The 14,329-nt window shown below is 41.3% G+C and overlaps 1 protein-coding gene across 1 annotated transcript; it reads right to left on the bottom strand.

Moving 5' to 3' along the window:
• Positions 1–719: 719 nt before the first annotated feature.
• LOC118716660 (spermatogenesis-associated protein 31D1-like) lies at positions 720–3,739 on the bottom strand. The gene is made up of 2 exons (XM_036434228.1): positions 3,702–3,739; positions 720–3,276 (listed from the first exon to the last, which is right to left on the bottom strand). The coding sequence occupies exons 1-2, from the start codon at positions 3,722–3,724 to the stop codon at positions 720–722; spliced, it is 2,580 nt and encodes an 859-aa protein (XP_036290121.1). The 5' UTR covers positions 3,725–3,739.
• Between the last annotated feature and the right edge of the window lie 10,590 nt (positions 3,740–14,329).

Here is a 14,329-nt window from a genome sequence, read left to right as displayed (position 1 = left end):
GGGCTTTGGTAGGAGGAACATGATATCTATATTTTAAAGAAGATACTTTTATTAATTTTAGAGAGAAAGGAAGGGAGAGGGAAAAATAGGAACATTGATGAGACACACACTGATTGGCTGCCTCTTGCACACTCCCAACCAGAAATTAAGCACTCAACTCAGACATATGCCCCGACTGGGAATCGAACCAGGGACCTCTTGGTTCATGGGTCAACTAATGATCAATCACTGAGCCACACCAGCGGGGCAATATCTATTTTTTGATAAGAGTTCCAGAGGACTGGTCACTTGAGAAGCAAAAGGAAGCAATCAGTAGGTGTTAAACTGCTTTCTTTCCTTAAGCACAAGCCCTGAGTTACCCCAAACCCATCCCCCCAACACAGTACACAGAGACGGTATCACTATTATTAGTGAAACATTTATTAAGGCAAATCAAGAAAGAAATTATTTTGGGGTGGGAGATTCTCTCCCCTACAAAAGTGGCAGAATAGTTTTCTGCCTGCATAGGTTAGCCAGATCTCTGAACACAATGCCTCCAGCAATGGTGAGAGCAGCAGGAGACCCGTGGGCAGATGAAGGCCTGCAGGTGGGGCTTGGAAGGGGCATAGTTCCTCTTTACGGGCACAGATTGGAGTTGCTTTTGACCCATAGCTGGTCCTTTAATGCCACAACTTCCCAGGGGTTTCTGTCCTTGTCTTGGCAGAAGGACTGGGTGTTTGTCACTTTAAAGGAGGAAGCCCTGGGGTTGAAAGAGTACCCCGGACAGGCTCTGCCTTCTGTGGAGTGTTCACAAGCTTCCATGCAGAGGGAAGGGGCTCTTGAGGGCAGGTGGTTTCTATTGCAAAGGCATGATGACACCCCAGTTTCTCCTCTTGGAACAACCCAGTAAAGACAGCTCTTCTTTTAACTGGGCCTCTGCTCTGTGTAGATGATAGGGGGCTGCCCTTTTCCTGAGAGTATTCTTGCTGTTTGTATTTTATCCCAGGATAAAGCCATTGAAAAAAACGGTTCATTTGATTTCTGAAGAGGTTTTCAGGAGGAGACTGTGCCTTCTGCGATGGGTTTTGGGGAGACTTGCTCCCGAGCCTTTCCTTCAGTGGCAGGTTTCGAGTAGGAAATCTCCTCCTCTCAGGTTGGGATGTTCCTGCATCTCCTCCACCAAGCTCTTCTGATGAGGACCTTGTAGGTCTCACCTTCTTTGCAGCTGATGGGAAATTCTTATTCTCGCACAACCTTGAGATATTCTTAGGGACCCAAGGCGCCTGTGGCTGCTTCAGACTGACTCCTGTGTTCGCCACATGGACGTGCAGCACCTGGTGAGCTCTCCCATCCACACTGGAGACACCCTGAGCATGAGTCAGGGAGGCTTTGTTAGTCAAGCTGTCTGAGGCATGGGACACGTGAGTGTGTTGGCTTTGGGCCTGGCTCTGCTTCCTCTTCTCGAGGTTCCACTTTAACTCATCCATTAATGTCACCTGAGAGTTTTCTGATTTAGCATCTTGGAGAACTGATGTTTTTTCTGGGAGGCTTTCAGTTGTCACAGTAGTTACTCCTTTACTCTCACTCACATTTAGCCTTTGGGAGATTCCCGGCTTGCTGGTTGTCAAGGCGTCACTCATTTTAGATTGAAGAGTGTTGAGCCTCTCAGACCTGGACACGTTGGGCATGCAGACAGGTTCTAATTTCTTCATCTCTTTGCCCTGATTGAAATCCACACACTCATCCTTTGGCTTATGTCCAGCCCCGGTTTGCCTTATGGGCAGCATTGGTGGGGGGATGTTGGCTCTTAGAGTGTCTCTCTCTCTCTCTTTGCCAGTGATGCTGTTTGTAACTGGCAGAAGAGTCTGCCCAGCATCTGGAATTCTTAGAACTTCCTCTGCGAGCTCATGGGCTATTTCACAGGGTGGTTGTCTCAGGGTCTCCTGTCCTTTCTGGCCCACAAGTGAGGTGGTAGAGTAAGGATGATTGAAGGTTTTAGAGCTTCCTTGAAGGGGTATGAAGCCCCCTGATTTGGAGACCACATCAGGAATCATGTTGGTAGAGGAGGAAAATTTGTAATCGGGAAAGGGATGGGATAAGGTATCTCTCGATTTACAGAGTTCTACGGATTGAAGAACTTTGGTGGGAAGGCCCCACGCCATCCTCAAATTGAACATGGCAATGTGGCCTTCCAGCATCTGCTGTGCATTGGGCTCAATGAAGGAAAGCTCCTGGCTCGTGTCCAGGCAGTTTTTTTCACCCACTCGTATTGCCAAACTTCTCTGTTCTATTTCACTGTGCAGTTGCATAGAAAGTGTCTGTTGGATAACATGCAGTGAATTCTGCACAGTCACAGGGAGCTGACTCTTCATGATTTCCTGAAACTTCTTGCTTAAGTGTACTTTTAGGGCTTCTTCTGATTGTCTCTGACTTTCACTCTGCCCTGACACTGTTGAATTTGCTCCGGATGAACCCATCACATAACTCTCTGGGTTTTTCTTAGAGTCACACCCCACATCCTGAACTTGGTTGAAATCGTGTTGTGCCAACGTGGACAGCAATGGGCCTTTGACACGAGCTTCCTGATAGGAAATGTCTGAAATTGATAGGCTTGGACGGTCACTGCCTGGATGGACATAAGTGGACAATGCCCCAGTGCTGTCTGGAGATGAGCTCCCTAGAGCAGGCTTGGGTGAGATGTGAATGGTTTTAGGTTGACTCACAGTTAAACTGCAGGGTGGTGGTGAACCAGACATGATTGGTGGACCATGGTAAGTCACTGATGCTGTGGGATTCAAAGTTAGGGCCAACTTTGGAGAAGGGTTGATGTCTTGGGTATTGGAGGCTTCAGTAAAGATGGTATTCAAGTTAGGAGGGGTTTCCACACTTTGAGTGCCCTGTGTTGGGAGAGAGGGCAAGGCAAGGGGTGGAAGTGGGGAACTATCCACTGCGAATTCAGATTCCAGTGGAGGACAAGGCTCTGGTGGCAGGGAGTGAAACGATGGTGACCGTGATGGAAAATCACCTAATGAGACCACTGGATTAGTGGAGAGATTGGAGGGTGGTTGTGGAAAAGGCTCAGGCAGAAGAGGTGGTATTAGGTCTCCTGGAGGGACTGCTGGCTCAGTCACAGGAGCTGTGGAAGCCAAAGAGGACACAGAGAGTGTAGCATCTTCAAGGGCCAATGAAGACAGCAGCTGATCCATCTTAGCAGTTGCATCATTACACAACTCACAGGAGGGGTCTGGACATAACAGTTGACGAAAGAGAGTGGAATCATGATGCTGGTTCAGGGGGCTGTAGGAGACAGGAGGTACAAAGCTGAAGCTAGGACAAGAACAAGGAAAGGAGGACCTCCTGGCCTGATTGGGGTGGAGGAAGGGGGCACTTGAACCCTGCTGCCCCTTCACATTGCCCCACATCCATGACTTCACAATGCACTCAATAGCACTTACCCTAAGGCCTTCACCCAAGTCCCCATTCCTATGGCAACCCCCTCCCATGACTATGGAAGGCTGCACTGAATCCCTGAAATTGCATAGAACATGCTAAAGAGGGATTAGGCTTGATCTCCAGTGTAGGTTGTGCAGGAGGCAGCCAGTCATTGATTCTTTTTAATCATTGATGTATCTATTTCTCTCTTACTCTCCCTCTCCCTCTGAAATCAATAAAAACATATTAAAAAAAAGAGGGATCATGAAAAAGGGGGAAAGAATACTTACCTTTTCAGGAGAAAAACCAACATCTTTATATCCTCTTCTTCCCTCTGTTTGTATCTGCAACCTGGGAAACCAGGAGTAAGTGTTATATGTGGTGAAGGTGTGGAATCCCAGCTACTCTATAGGAGTACCTTTATGGGAGACCATTGGATATTAGACTGAAAGCCCCATGAGTCAGTAAATGAGGTCAAGTCATCAATAATAATATTAATAAGGTTCCTATGTGTGTTGCTTCATTTGTAAAGTACTTTCACATACATTATCTCATTTGATGTTGAAAACCACTGTGAAACAGAGAGGTCAGTGGTTACATCAAAGAGGAATCTGATCATCCTGAAGTTGAAGTACTTTCACAAAGTCAGGAGCCAGAAGTGCTGACTCTCTCTGCTGGGCAATACCCATTGCTCAGGTCCATCACTGCTTCATACACAGAGACAGCAGAGCAGGGACTCTGAGAAGTATTTCAAGTTCTGTCCTCCCATGAGCCTCTTCTGAGGCCTCTGTATACCGAGAGGAACTGTGTTGAGCAATCGAACTCATAGAAATCATGAACCTGGTTCCTCATGGAAAGGAGAGAAAGGATCAGCCTTAGGGAGCTCACGTGGAGGAGGCAGAACCTTACCTTTCTGTGTCCCACCTTTCCTCCTCCTCTTGGCTCTGCCCTGATGACACTGAGAACAAAGAAAAGAATGAGAGGGTGGGACCTGTCACTCCTCTCCCTAGGAATCTCAGACATTAATTATTCAAGAATTAATGGAACTTTATATCGTTTTAAAAATATTTAAAATCTTTTCAAATTTTTCTTCTTTGAAAAACTCAGAGAAGTATTGTGTCCATGAGGTTCATAGTCAGTTCTCAGTCAGAAGCCGTCTGCTTAAGGAGGGCATAAAATCTGGGGCCAACAGACTTATCTCTGCTCCATCAGATAGGACCCTGTGACCTGGGACAGAACTCCGGCACCTGCCTCTGCTCAGAGGCTCCCAGGTGCTCAGCACTGCTCTCCTGATCAGGCCACAGAGAGGAAAGCTTGTTTCAGTTATGCCTGACATGGGAATATGATCATGATGAAGTTCCATGGAACTCTCATCTCTAGTAGAGATCCCAAACTCAAAATAACCCAATCCAAGGCCATGAAGGCACTGTTTTGGGGTTTTATACAGGAATTCTCCACCATACCTAGATGGTCTGTGAGCTTCATATGGTAACCTGAGTCCTCCCTGTCACCTTAGCCCTGCCTGGTCTCTTCCCCTAAAAAAGTGATGATGTTTTCCTCAGCCATTCCATCTTAGGTGTATCTTTGACTCAACTAAACTCATTTATAAATGTGGGACTAGAAATGGAGACAACAATAAAGAATCTTGTACAGGGTTTCTTACCTTTTTTGTCTGTTCATTGCTATAGTGTTCATTGCTATAGAAGAGTTGGAACAATAGAACTTTCGACAGGAGACAGAAGAAGATGATGAACACCCCCAATACACAGAAGTGAGCTAGGGTGCAGTAACAATCTTCAGGTTCTGAGCAGAAGCTCTGATAAAGCTCTGGGAGGCTATTCAGAAACTGGATGAAAGACATGAGGCAACTGAGCTCTGAGGGTGCAGACTCTTGACTTTATAGCCAGGCCTGCATCACAGAGCACTGAGGAGTCACAGAATGTTTCTGAGGGTGGTGGGGGGAGGGTACACCTTCAAGAGGGTGTGTCTACAGCTCCTCCCTCCATCAACCCAACAGATTCCCTTCATCCCTTTTGGGCCTCTAGGACCCTCTGCCCTACTCTGTTATCTTCCAATCTGCCTTTTATTATATCATATATTTATCTCAATGAATGTTCTGCTTATTCCATCTGTAACCCAGCTATTACCTGAATCCCTCTTTATGTGTGGAGACTTTGACTTGGGCCTCACCATGTTCATTACTTTGAAACTCTGAAATAATGCCTAAGATTTTTCCTTATATCCAAACATTTACACTCAAGATCATATATGTCTTCAAATCTGTCTTTCCTATAGAATTTTTTGCCTTACACGAATCCAGATATAGAACTTAGCATCCTCCATTCATTAATCTTTAGAGAGAGAGTGGAAGGGAGGGAGAATGGAGAGAGAGAGAGAGAGGGAAAGAGAGAGAGAGAAAGAGAGAGAGAGAGAGAGAGAGAGAGAGAGAGAGAGAGAGAGAGAGAGAGAGAGAGAGAGAGAAACGTGCTAAAGAGACACATTAACTGGTTGCCTCTCACATGCACCCAGAGTGGGAGCAGAAATAGAACCTGCAACCGGGGTACATGTCCTTGACCAGGAATTGAATCTGAGACCTTTTGGTGCTGGGGCTGATGCTCTCATCACCTAGAAACACTGCCTGGGGCTTAGATTTTTGTTTCCGTTAGCTTTTACTGTCTTCAGTCAGAGGGACTAATTGAAATAATAATTTTTAAAAAATATATATTTTATTGATTTTTTACAGAGAGGAAGGAAGAGGGATAAAGAGCTAGAAACGTCGATGAGAGAGAAACATTTACCAGCTGCCTCTTGCACACCCCCTACCTGGGTTGTGCCCGCAACCAAGGTACACACGCCCTTGGCCGGAATCAAACCCGGAACCCTTCAGTCCGCAGACCGACACTCTACCACTGAGCCAAACCGGTTTCGGCTGAAATAATAATTTATTATTCAACATTCATAAGAACAAAATGAGTATGAAATAAATGTAAATAATTAAGTGATGTTAGCGGTAAATTTGTGGCACTTATTTCTCTGAAGTTAGTGAAGCTTAAACTGAATAAAGACTTTCCAAATATGCTACACACACACACACACACACACACACACACACACACACACACACTCATACACTCATACACACATACCTTTTGACAGTACAGTGCAGTATTTTCAAAATTAACAATTTTCTCTTTTATTTAAATACTAGAGGCTCATTTGTGCATGGGGTGGATCTCTCAGCCTGGCCTGCACTCTTTTACAGACCAGGACCCTTTGGGGTCCTTTGTACTGCCACAGGGGCTAGAGAGGCTCCTGCCACTGCCCCTGTGCCAGCCCCAAGCCTGGCTTCTGACTTTGTGGCCCTCCCCTAGGGTCGCTTTGCATATTAGCCTTTTATTATATAAGATTTCATTTGTTATTTGACACTTCTTACTCCATCTAATATACGGACAGCCCCTATCTTCTATATCAATTTTTGAGCATCTGTATAAATCATCTCTATCTTAGACATTTTGGGCTGCTGTAATAAAAATACCATAGACTGGGGACTTAAATAGCAAACATTTACATAGCTCCAGAGGCTGGGAAGTCCAACATCAAGACACCAGCAGATTCAGTGTCTAGTGGGGCTCACTTTCTGGTTCATAAAGAGTTGTCTTCTCCTCACCACCTCACATTGTCTAAAAAGATGGTAAGGGAGCTTTCTGGGATCTCTTAAAATTTTCTTTTTCATTTTCAATTACAGCTTACATTCAATATTATTTTATATTAGTTTCAGGTGTACAACATAGTAGTTAGATAATCATATACCTTACAAAGTGACGCCCCCTGATATTTTCAGTGCCCACCTGGCACCATACATGTAGTTATTACAGTATTATTAACTATATTCCCTATGCTGTACTTTACATCCCTGTGACTAGTTTGTAACTACCAATTTGTACTTCTTAATCTCTCTACCTTTTTAGCTGCCTCCCCCCCAAAAAAAACCACACACACCCTTCTCTTATCTGATAAATGTCCAAACATTCTCTGTATTCATGAGTCTATTTCTATTCTGCTTATTCATTTACCAGGTGTACCAGTTAATAATGCAGATTTTTTTCAATAGATGGAGTTACACATATGTTGATATATATGCGATTTGATACGTAAGTTTTTTATTGTATTGACAAGTTTCAAAACTTCATATGTCAAATTTTCTGAAGGTGTTAACATCATAGGTATTTTTGCATTTAAAAATGTCAAAGTTTGTGCCAAAAAAAAGCGTTTGCAGGAAGTTTTAATTTATTGCTTTATTTTGAAGAAAAGTGCTGCTGAAAGTTATTGTATATACTTTGGAAAGGTTATGGTGAACATGCTCCTTCTCAATATACTTGCGAATGCTGGTTTAAACGCTTTAAAAGTGATGATTTCAATGTGAAAGACAACATTCAGGTCAACAGAAAAAGTTTGAAGATCAACAATTACAAGCATTGGATGAAGATGGGTGTCAAACTCAAAAACAACTTGCAGAAAGATTGCTTAGCAAACAATTTCCAATTATTTACAAGCAATGGGAAAGATTTTAAAGAAAGGAAAATGGTGTCACATCAACTGTGAAGGAAAGACAAATGGAAAACTGAAAAGTCATCAGGAAAATGTTGCTTCAAGGGCACAAAAGAAAGACTTTCTTTGTATTGAATTGTGACTGGTGATAAAAAGTGGATTTATTTTGAGATTCCCGAACGCACAAAATTTTGGGTTAACCTAGATTCTAGGTCAACCATCAACATCAACTGCAAGGCAAAATCGTTTTGGAAAGAAGACAATGCTCTGCGTTTGGTGGGATTAAGGTGTGGTGTATTATGAGCTTCTAAAACCAGTTGAAACCATTAATACTGATCGCTACCAACAACAATCAATTTGAACAATGCTTTGATCGTAAAATGACCAGAATGTGCCTGAAGACATGGCAAAGTAATTTTGATTCATCAAAACACACCATTACGCACTTCAAAACCAGTTAAGGACACGTTAAAAGATCTTGCCTGGAAGTATTAACCCAGCCATTGTATTCACCAGACCTTGCTCCTTCAGATTACCACTTATTCTTCTAGATGGCACACACTCTTTCTGAGCAGCACTTCAAAACATAAGAAGAAGTGGAAAATTGAGTCTCTAAATGGTTTGCCTCAAAACAAGAAAAGTTCTATTGGGATAGTATCCACAAATTACCTGAAAGATGGAGGAAATGTGTAGCTAGCAATGGAAATTACTTTGAATAAAGCATTTTTGATGTTTCTCTTGAAATTATTGTGTTTTCTTTGATTACAAAATCCGCATTATTAAGTGGTACACCTAGTATTTTTTCTTTACACTTTACATATAAGTGAAATTATAAGGCATTTTCTTTCTTTGACTTATTTCACTTAGCATGATACCCTTTAGGTCTAGTCAACTGTCATAAATGGTAAAATTTATTCTTTTTTTATGGCTGAGTAATATTGCATTGTATATATGTACCACCACTTTTTTATTGACTCATCTATTGATGGACACTTCGGTTTTTCCATACTGTGGCTATCATAAATAACACTTCAGTGCACATAAAGGAACATGTATTCTTTCAAATTTGTGTTTTAGATTTCTTCAGATTAGTACCTAGAAGTGGAATTGCTGGGACATAAGATAGTTTAATTTTAAATTTTTGAGGACCTTTCATATTGTTTTCCATAGCGGCTGCACCAACTTGTATTCTCAAAAAACAGTTCACAAGATTTCCCTTTTCTCCATATTATTGCAAACACTGTTTGTTGATTTATTGACAATAGCTATTCTCACAGGTTTTAGGTAAGATCTCATTGGGTTTTGAACTTGCATTTTTTTTGGACTATTAATGATGCTGAGCATCTTTTCATATGTCTACTAGCTATCTGTATTTCTTCTTTGGAGAAGTGTCCAAAGGAACTAAGCCTATTTCTTAATTAGATTATTTGTCTTTTTGGTGTTGAATTGCATGAGTTCTTTATAAATTTTGGATATCAACCTCTTACCTGATATGTCATTGGTAAATATCTGCTCTCATTTAGTAGGTTGTCTTTCCTGTTTTGTCAATGGTTTTCTTTGCCGTACAAAATTTTTTGTAGTTTGTCCTAGTTCCATGTTTATTTGTTTATTTTGTTTCCCTTGCCTGAGGAGATATGTCAGAACAAAATATGTCTAAAAGAAATGTCTAAGATTTTACTGCCTATGTTTTCTTCTAGGAGTTTTATGGTTTCGAGACGTACATATAATTTTGTAATCCATTTTGAATTTATTCTTGCGTATGATGTAAGAAGATGGTCTAATTTTATTTTTTGCACATTTCTGTTCAATTTCTCCAACACAATTTATTGAATAGACTATCTTTACCCCATTTTTTGTTCTTGCCTCCTTTGTCAAATATGAATCTACCACACAGACATCAGCTTACTTCTGAGCTCTCTATTCTGTTTCATTGATCTGTATATTGGTTTTTATGCCAGTACTGTGCTGTTTTAATTACTATGGCCTTGTAGCAGGTAGCATGATACCTCCAACTTTGTTCTTTCTCAAGATTACTATTGCTATTCAGGGTCTTTTGTGGTTCCATATACATTTTTGGATTATTTTTTCTAGGTCTGTAAAATATATCCTTGGTATTTTAATAGGAATTGCATTGAATGTATAGATTACTTTTTGTAGTATGGACATTATAAATTTGTTAGTTATTTCTATCCATGAGCATGGTATATGCTTGCATTTATTTGTATCTCTTTCAATTTGAAAGATGATACTATTAATAATAATGCTGGGTCAATAGGTAGAAACCAAAACTGTCCCAGGCAAATCAGGACGTGTGATTACCCCAATTATAAGGCCAGAGCACAGAGGCTAGATTTGCAGCAGTCTTAGGAAGATAACTAAAATGTTCTCAGATTTCTATTTCATATCTTACTGTATTTTGAGGGATCTGAAATTAGATTTAGAGTAGAGCCAATTGTACTGTGTTTTATTACATTTAGTTACTTTGATTTTACTTTAATTCAACAATTTACCCTTCTTATGGAGAATTCTGGACTATGACAGTAATTTTCCCCACTGCTGTCTAGCATATCTGATAGCATCTGTCTCATTGCAGTTGGCACAGGGCTTGCACTTAGAACTTCTCTAGAATAATATCCTTAGTCTTCTGAGAATTATAGCAGTTGATTTCCGTGGAGGTGAAAACCTATAGAGTTCTGGTTTGTTCAATCATCCATCTAGTTGCTCACTGATGAATGGGGTCAGAAAATCTCTCTCTGTTCCTGAGAGCAATGCATTATGGTCACAAGGATTTGGCTTCTCTTTCACCTTGTGAATGCTGAATCCAAACCATCAGCACACAATGATTTTCAACAGTTCAGGAAAACTTCACTTGGTTAGGCTGAGACTCAATCTGTGCAATTCACTTAATGAAAACGTGGAAATCCTCTGTAGATGCTGAATGGGTTGAGTTTGACCTCTTTATCTTGAACTTTGGTCTCTTTCATTATTTTGAAGGGAGAGAGTGTGGTTGACTGCACACAATTGCTGACTGACCATCTTACAAATTGAGAGACTGTCTGTCCTCTGTAAAATCACAGAAGGATTGCTCAGGATGACAGATAATTTTCTGTTGACTACTTGTGTCCCAAAGCAATTTGATAGTGCTGACTTTTTTACACAACTGGAAATACTTCTCATCTAAACTTCCCACCCCTACTAACCCTCAGCTATGTGCTGTACCTTAGAGACTTCTGGACCTTTATCTCCTTAGCCCATTTTTTTTTTTCTTTCAGAGAAATTGTCCTCTTGGCAGGAGGGAGGAAATTCTATGATTTTCTTTTTAGACTTGACTGATAAAAATTCCAACTTGGGTATATATAATTCAGCAATGATTTTTCTTGAGTGTCATAACCAATATTAATTTTTCTCTTTCTCGTCATTACTCCCTGCCCTTTACTGGGAGAAATAACCTTCCTTTGTAGCTGCCATGGACTTGACCCAGTAGCATATTTGGGGCAGCAGCAAGGAGAAATTGGTAACTTCACTGGCTATAACCTTTTGTGCCCCCTCCCCCCCAAAGCTTATAAGATTCTCCTTCCATTTTTAAGCTGCATGTCATAGGGATTGATTTTTTATTTTTAATGTTTTACTTCATTTTTGTGTGTTGCTGGGGCCAAAATTCTTTTAAAGAGATAGCACAATTGTAATAAAGAAGGTCCCACTTGCTTTTTATGAAAGCTCTTCTCTGCTAGGGCTGGACCTCAGCTATTAGATCTTTGCTGATTCCTTTTTATGTGACATTAATAATACCTGTACCCAAATATAGTCCCTCTCACCTCTTAAACTGCCTTTTGTAGTTAACTGATTAATGACATATAAATAATGATGAAAATATAAAAGCTAAGAGGAAGAAAAGAATCTGCTTCTGTTTCATCATCTTGCAATGAACTCTTTCCTTTTATAGATTATCTGTCAACTCAAAAAAGTCTTTAAAAATTCTGCATGACTCAGAAAGATTTTGAACTAATTCTTTAAAAGGAAGCGAGGCTTTTCTTGGAAGGGGAAACTATATTTCCAGGTATTTTCTACTTGGTAGAAGTCAGGGCTGCCTAATGGTTCATTTTTCTTGCTCCTCCTTCCTTTCTTGCTTTCCCCTTCATTCTCTTCTCCTCCCCCCCCCCCCATGTCTTTTTTTCTTCTTCTCTTTTCCCTCCTTGCTTCTCATGATTACTGATGGCTTGCTGTATGCCAGGAATTCTACTAAGTTTAGAACAGACTGGGAGTCAGAGGTGTGGAGGGGAGGCTAGGAGAGCCACAGCCTTGCCATTAACGAGCTGGTAAGAGAATGAATGAATAACAACAACGGAGTTATGGCACATGTGATGACAAAAGCCATACGTGGTACCATGGGAGCTCAGAGCAGAAACAGAGTGGGAAGAAGAGAGTGGACTTTGTTGAGGATGGGGAAAGTTTTCATTGAGAAGTTGGTATTGGATTGGAGGTTGGATTTTGATAATAATCAAGTGTTAAGAGACAAAGAAGAGGGAGATATCACGGTCAACTGACACAGCTAGAGAGAGGGTTACCAAATCAGAAAGACTTAGATTTCAGAAGAGACAGTGTGGAATGCTGAGGAAGTCTCCAGTGAAGGGAGCAGCTGGGCCAAGCAGCAATGCTTTGAGGCACAGGGAGTGTTTGCAGTCCTGAGGGGCACATTAGCAGACTTTACAAATCATTGCCAGTGCTGTGCCAATCAGGAAAAGGTGTTACAATTATCTACATTTCAAACAAGGAGATAATGAAACTTAAAGAAGCATAGTGATTCGTCCATAGCCATGTAGCTGCTAAGTGGCAAAGTCAGGACTCAGATTTGGGCCTGACTCCCAAGGGAGTCCCTCCTTCTTACCCTTGTACAAGGAAGGACAGGCCTTCAAAAGTCATTGATTGCATCAGGTGGCAAGCCTACTTCAAATCACAGTGGTACAGAGCTCCAAGAAATCACTATTTCTAAGGAAATTCAGACCTAATAGAATATCCCTTTGGCAGCCTCGTCTCCCAGGCTTGTGTGATATACCTCTGACTTTATTTGGCAGATTTTAGGTAAAGAGGGTAGAGAGGGTTTTCTGAGGCCATTTGAATCCAGTTATTAGGGGATGATGCCAGGGCTAAGCTATGTTGGGGTGAAAAACAACATCCAAACATTAGTTCCTTAAGACAATATTCACTAATCCTTCATGCCTCATATCCAGTGGGGGCCGGAGGAGCGCCTTTCTCTGTGCAGCCATCAGTCAGTGTCAGAGGCAAGACTCTCACCTTCTGACATTGACTTCTTAGCATAGTGTGTTGGGGGTTTGCCTCAGTTGAGTAAGAGTTCGTCAAAGAGCTGAGCACTGGCATACATGTGCTTTGGCCTGGGTCCACATGATTTCTGCTCCCATTTTACTCTCCAGAACTAATCAGATGGCCACACTTCCAAGAAGTTAGGGATCATGATCCTCTAAGCCCTGGGACAGTTAAGAGACCTAGATATTGGAGTGTGTGAGTAATGTCTACCACAGGGACATAGCAACGCCAACACACCTTTATACACCTCCTTCAAGACTGAAGTATAGTAAAAAATCAGTTCTGCATGGCTAAGAGCAGTCACTTTTTCAGTGCGGTAGCCACTGGCCACATGTGGCTGCTAAAATTAAATAAATATTCTGTTCCTCAGTTCTGCTAGCTACATTTCAAGTCCTCAATAGCCACCTGTGGCTAGTGTTTCCCCTAATTGAAATTGCAGATGCAGAACATTCCCATCGTTGCAGAAAATTTGATTAGATGTTGCTGTCTTTTCCTCTAACAGGCCAAATAGCAAATATGTTAGGCTTTGCAGGACATATGGTCTCTTGCAATTATACAACTTTGCTGTAATTGGGTGAAAGCAGTCATGGGTGATATGCAAGTGAACATAGTTGTGTTCTAATAAAACTTTATTTAAAAAACAGGTAGCTGGCAGGATTTGGTTCATAGGCCCCTGGTTTTCCAACCCCTGGCCTAGTCTTATGGTCTCCCAAAGGGAGGGCCAGCCATTTTTACATGCTCTTCTAATTAGTGTGGTTAATAAAAATTAGTACGTCAATTAATATTTATATTAAAAATAAAATACAGTAATCATTACTAATACCCATTACTCAATTGGCATTGGCTTCTTCATTTTTGATACGTTTGTTGGATGGTGACATGTCATGTTTGTGAGGTAGGAGCTTCACACACAGGGTTGGACACTGGAATGCTCACAGGCATTTTTTTTCTTCAAATGCATTGTGACATAATGCAGCCTACATGGCCTGGTTTTGTGATTTTATGAATTATATTACCTAATTTTAAATAAACTATCCCTCAAAAAGTG

The sequence above is a fragment of the Pipistrellus kuhlii genome, unplaced genomic scaffold, assembly GCF_014108245.1.
Source record: "Pipistrellus kuhlii isolate mPipKuh1 unplaced genomic scaffold, mPipKuh1.p scaffold_m20_p_12, whole genome shotgun sequence".
NCBI classification, from domain to species: Eukaryota; Metazoa; Chordata; class Mammalia; order Chiroptera; family Vespertilionidae; genus Pipistrellus; species Pipistrellus kuhlii.
This window is presented reverse-complemented; position numbering and strand designations above follow the sequence as displayed.

Coding starts and splice junctions, on each gene's coding strand:
- LOC118716660 (XM_036434228.1), bottom strand. CDS start 3,724: ATGTTGGTTTTTCTCCTGAAAAG. Junction 3,277..3,701: donor TTGGTTTTTCTCCTGAAAAG/GTAAGTATTCTT, acceptor TGTCTCCTACAG/CCCCCTGAACCAGCATCATG.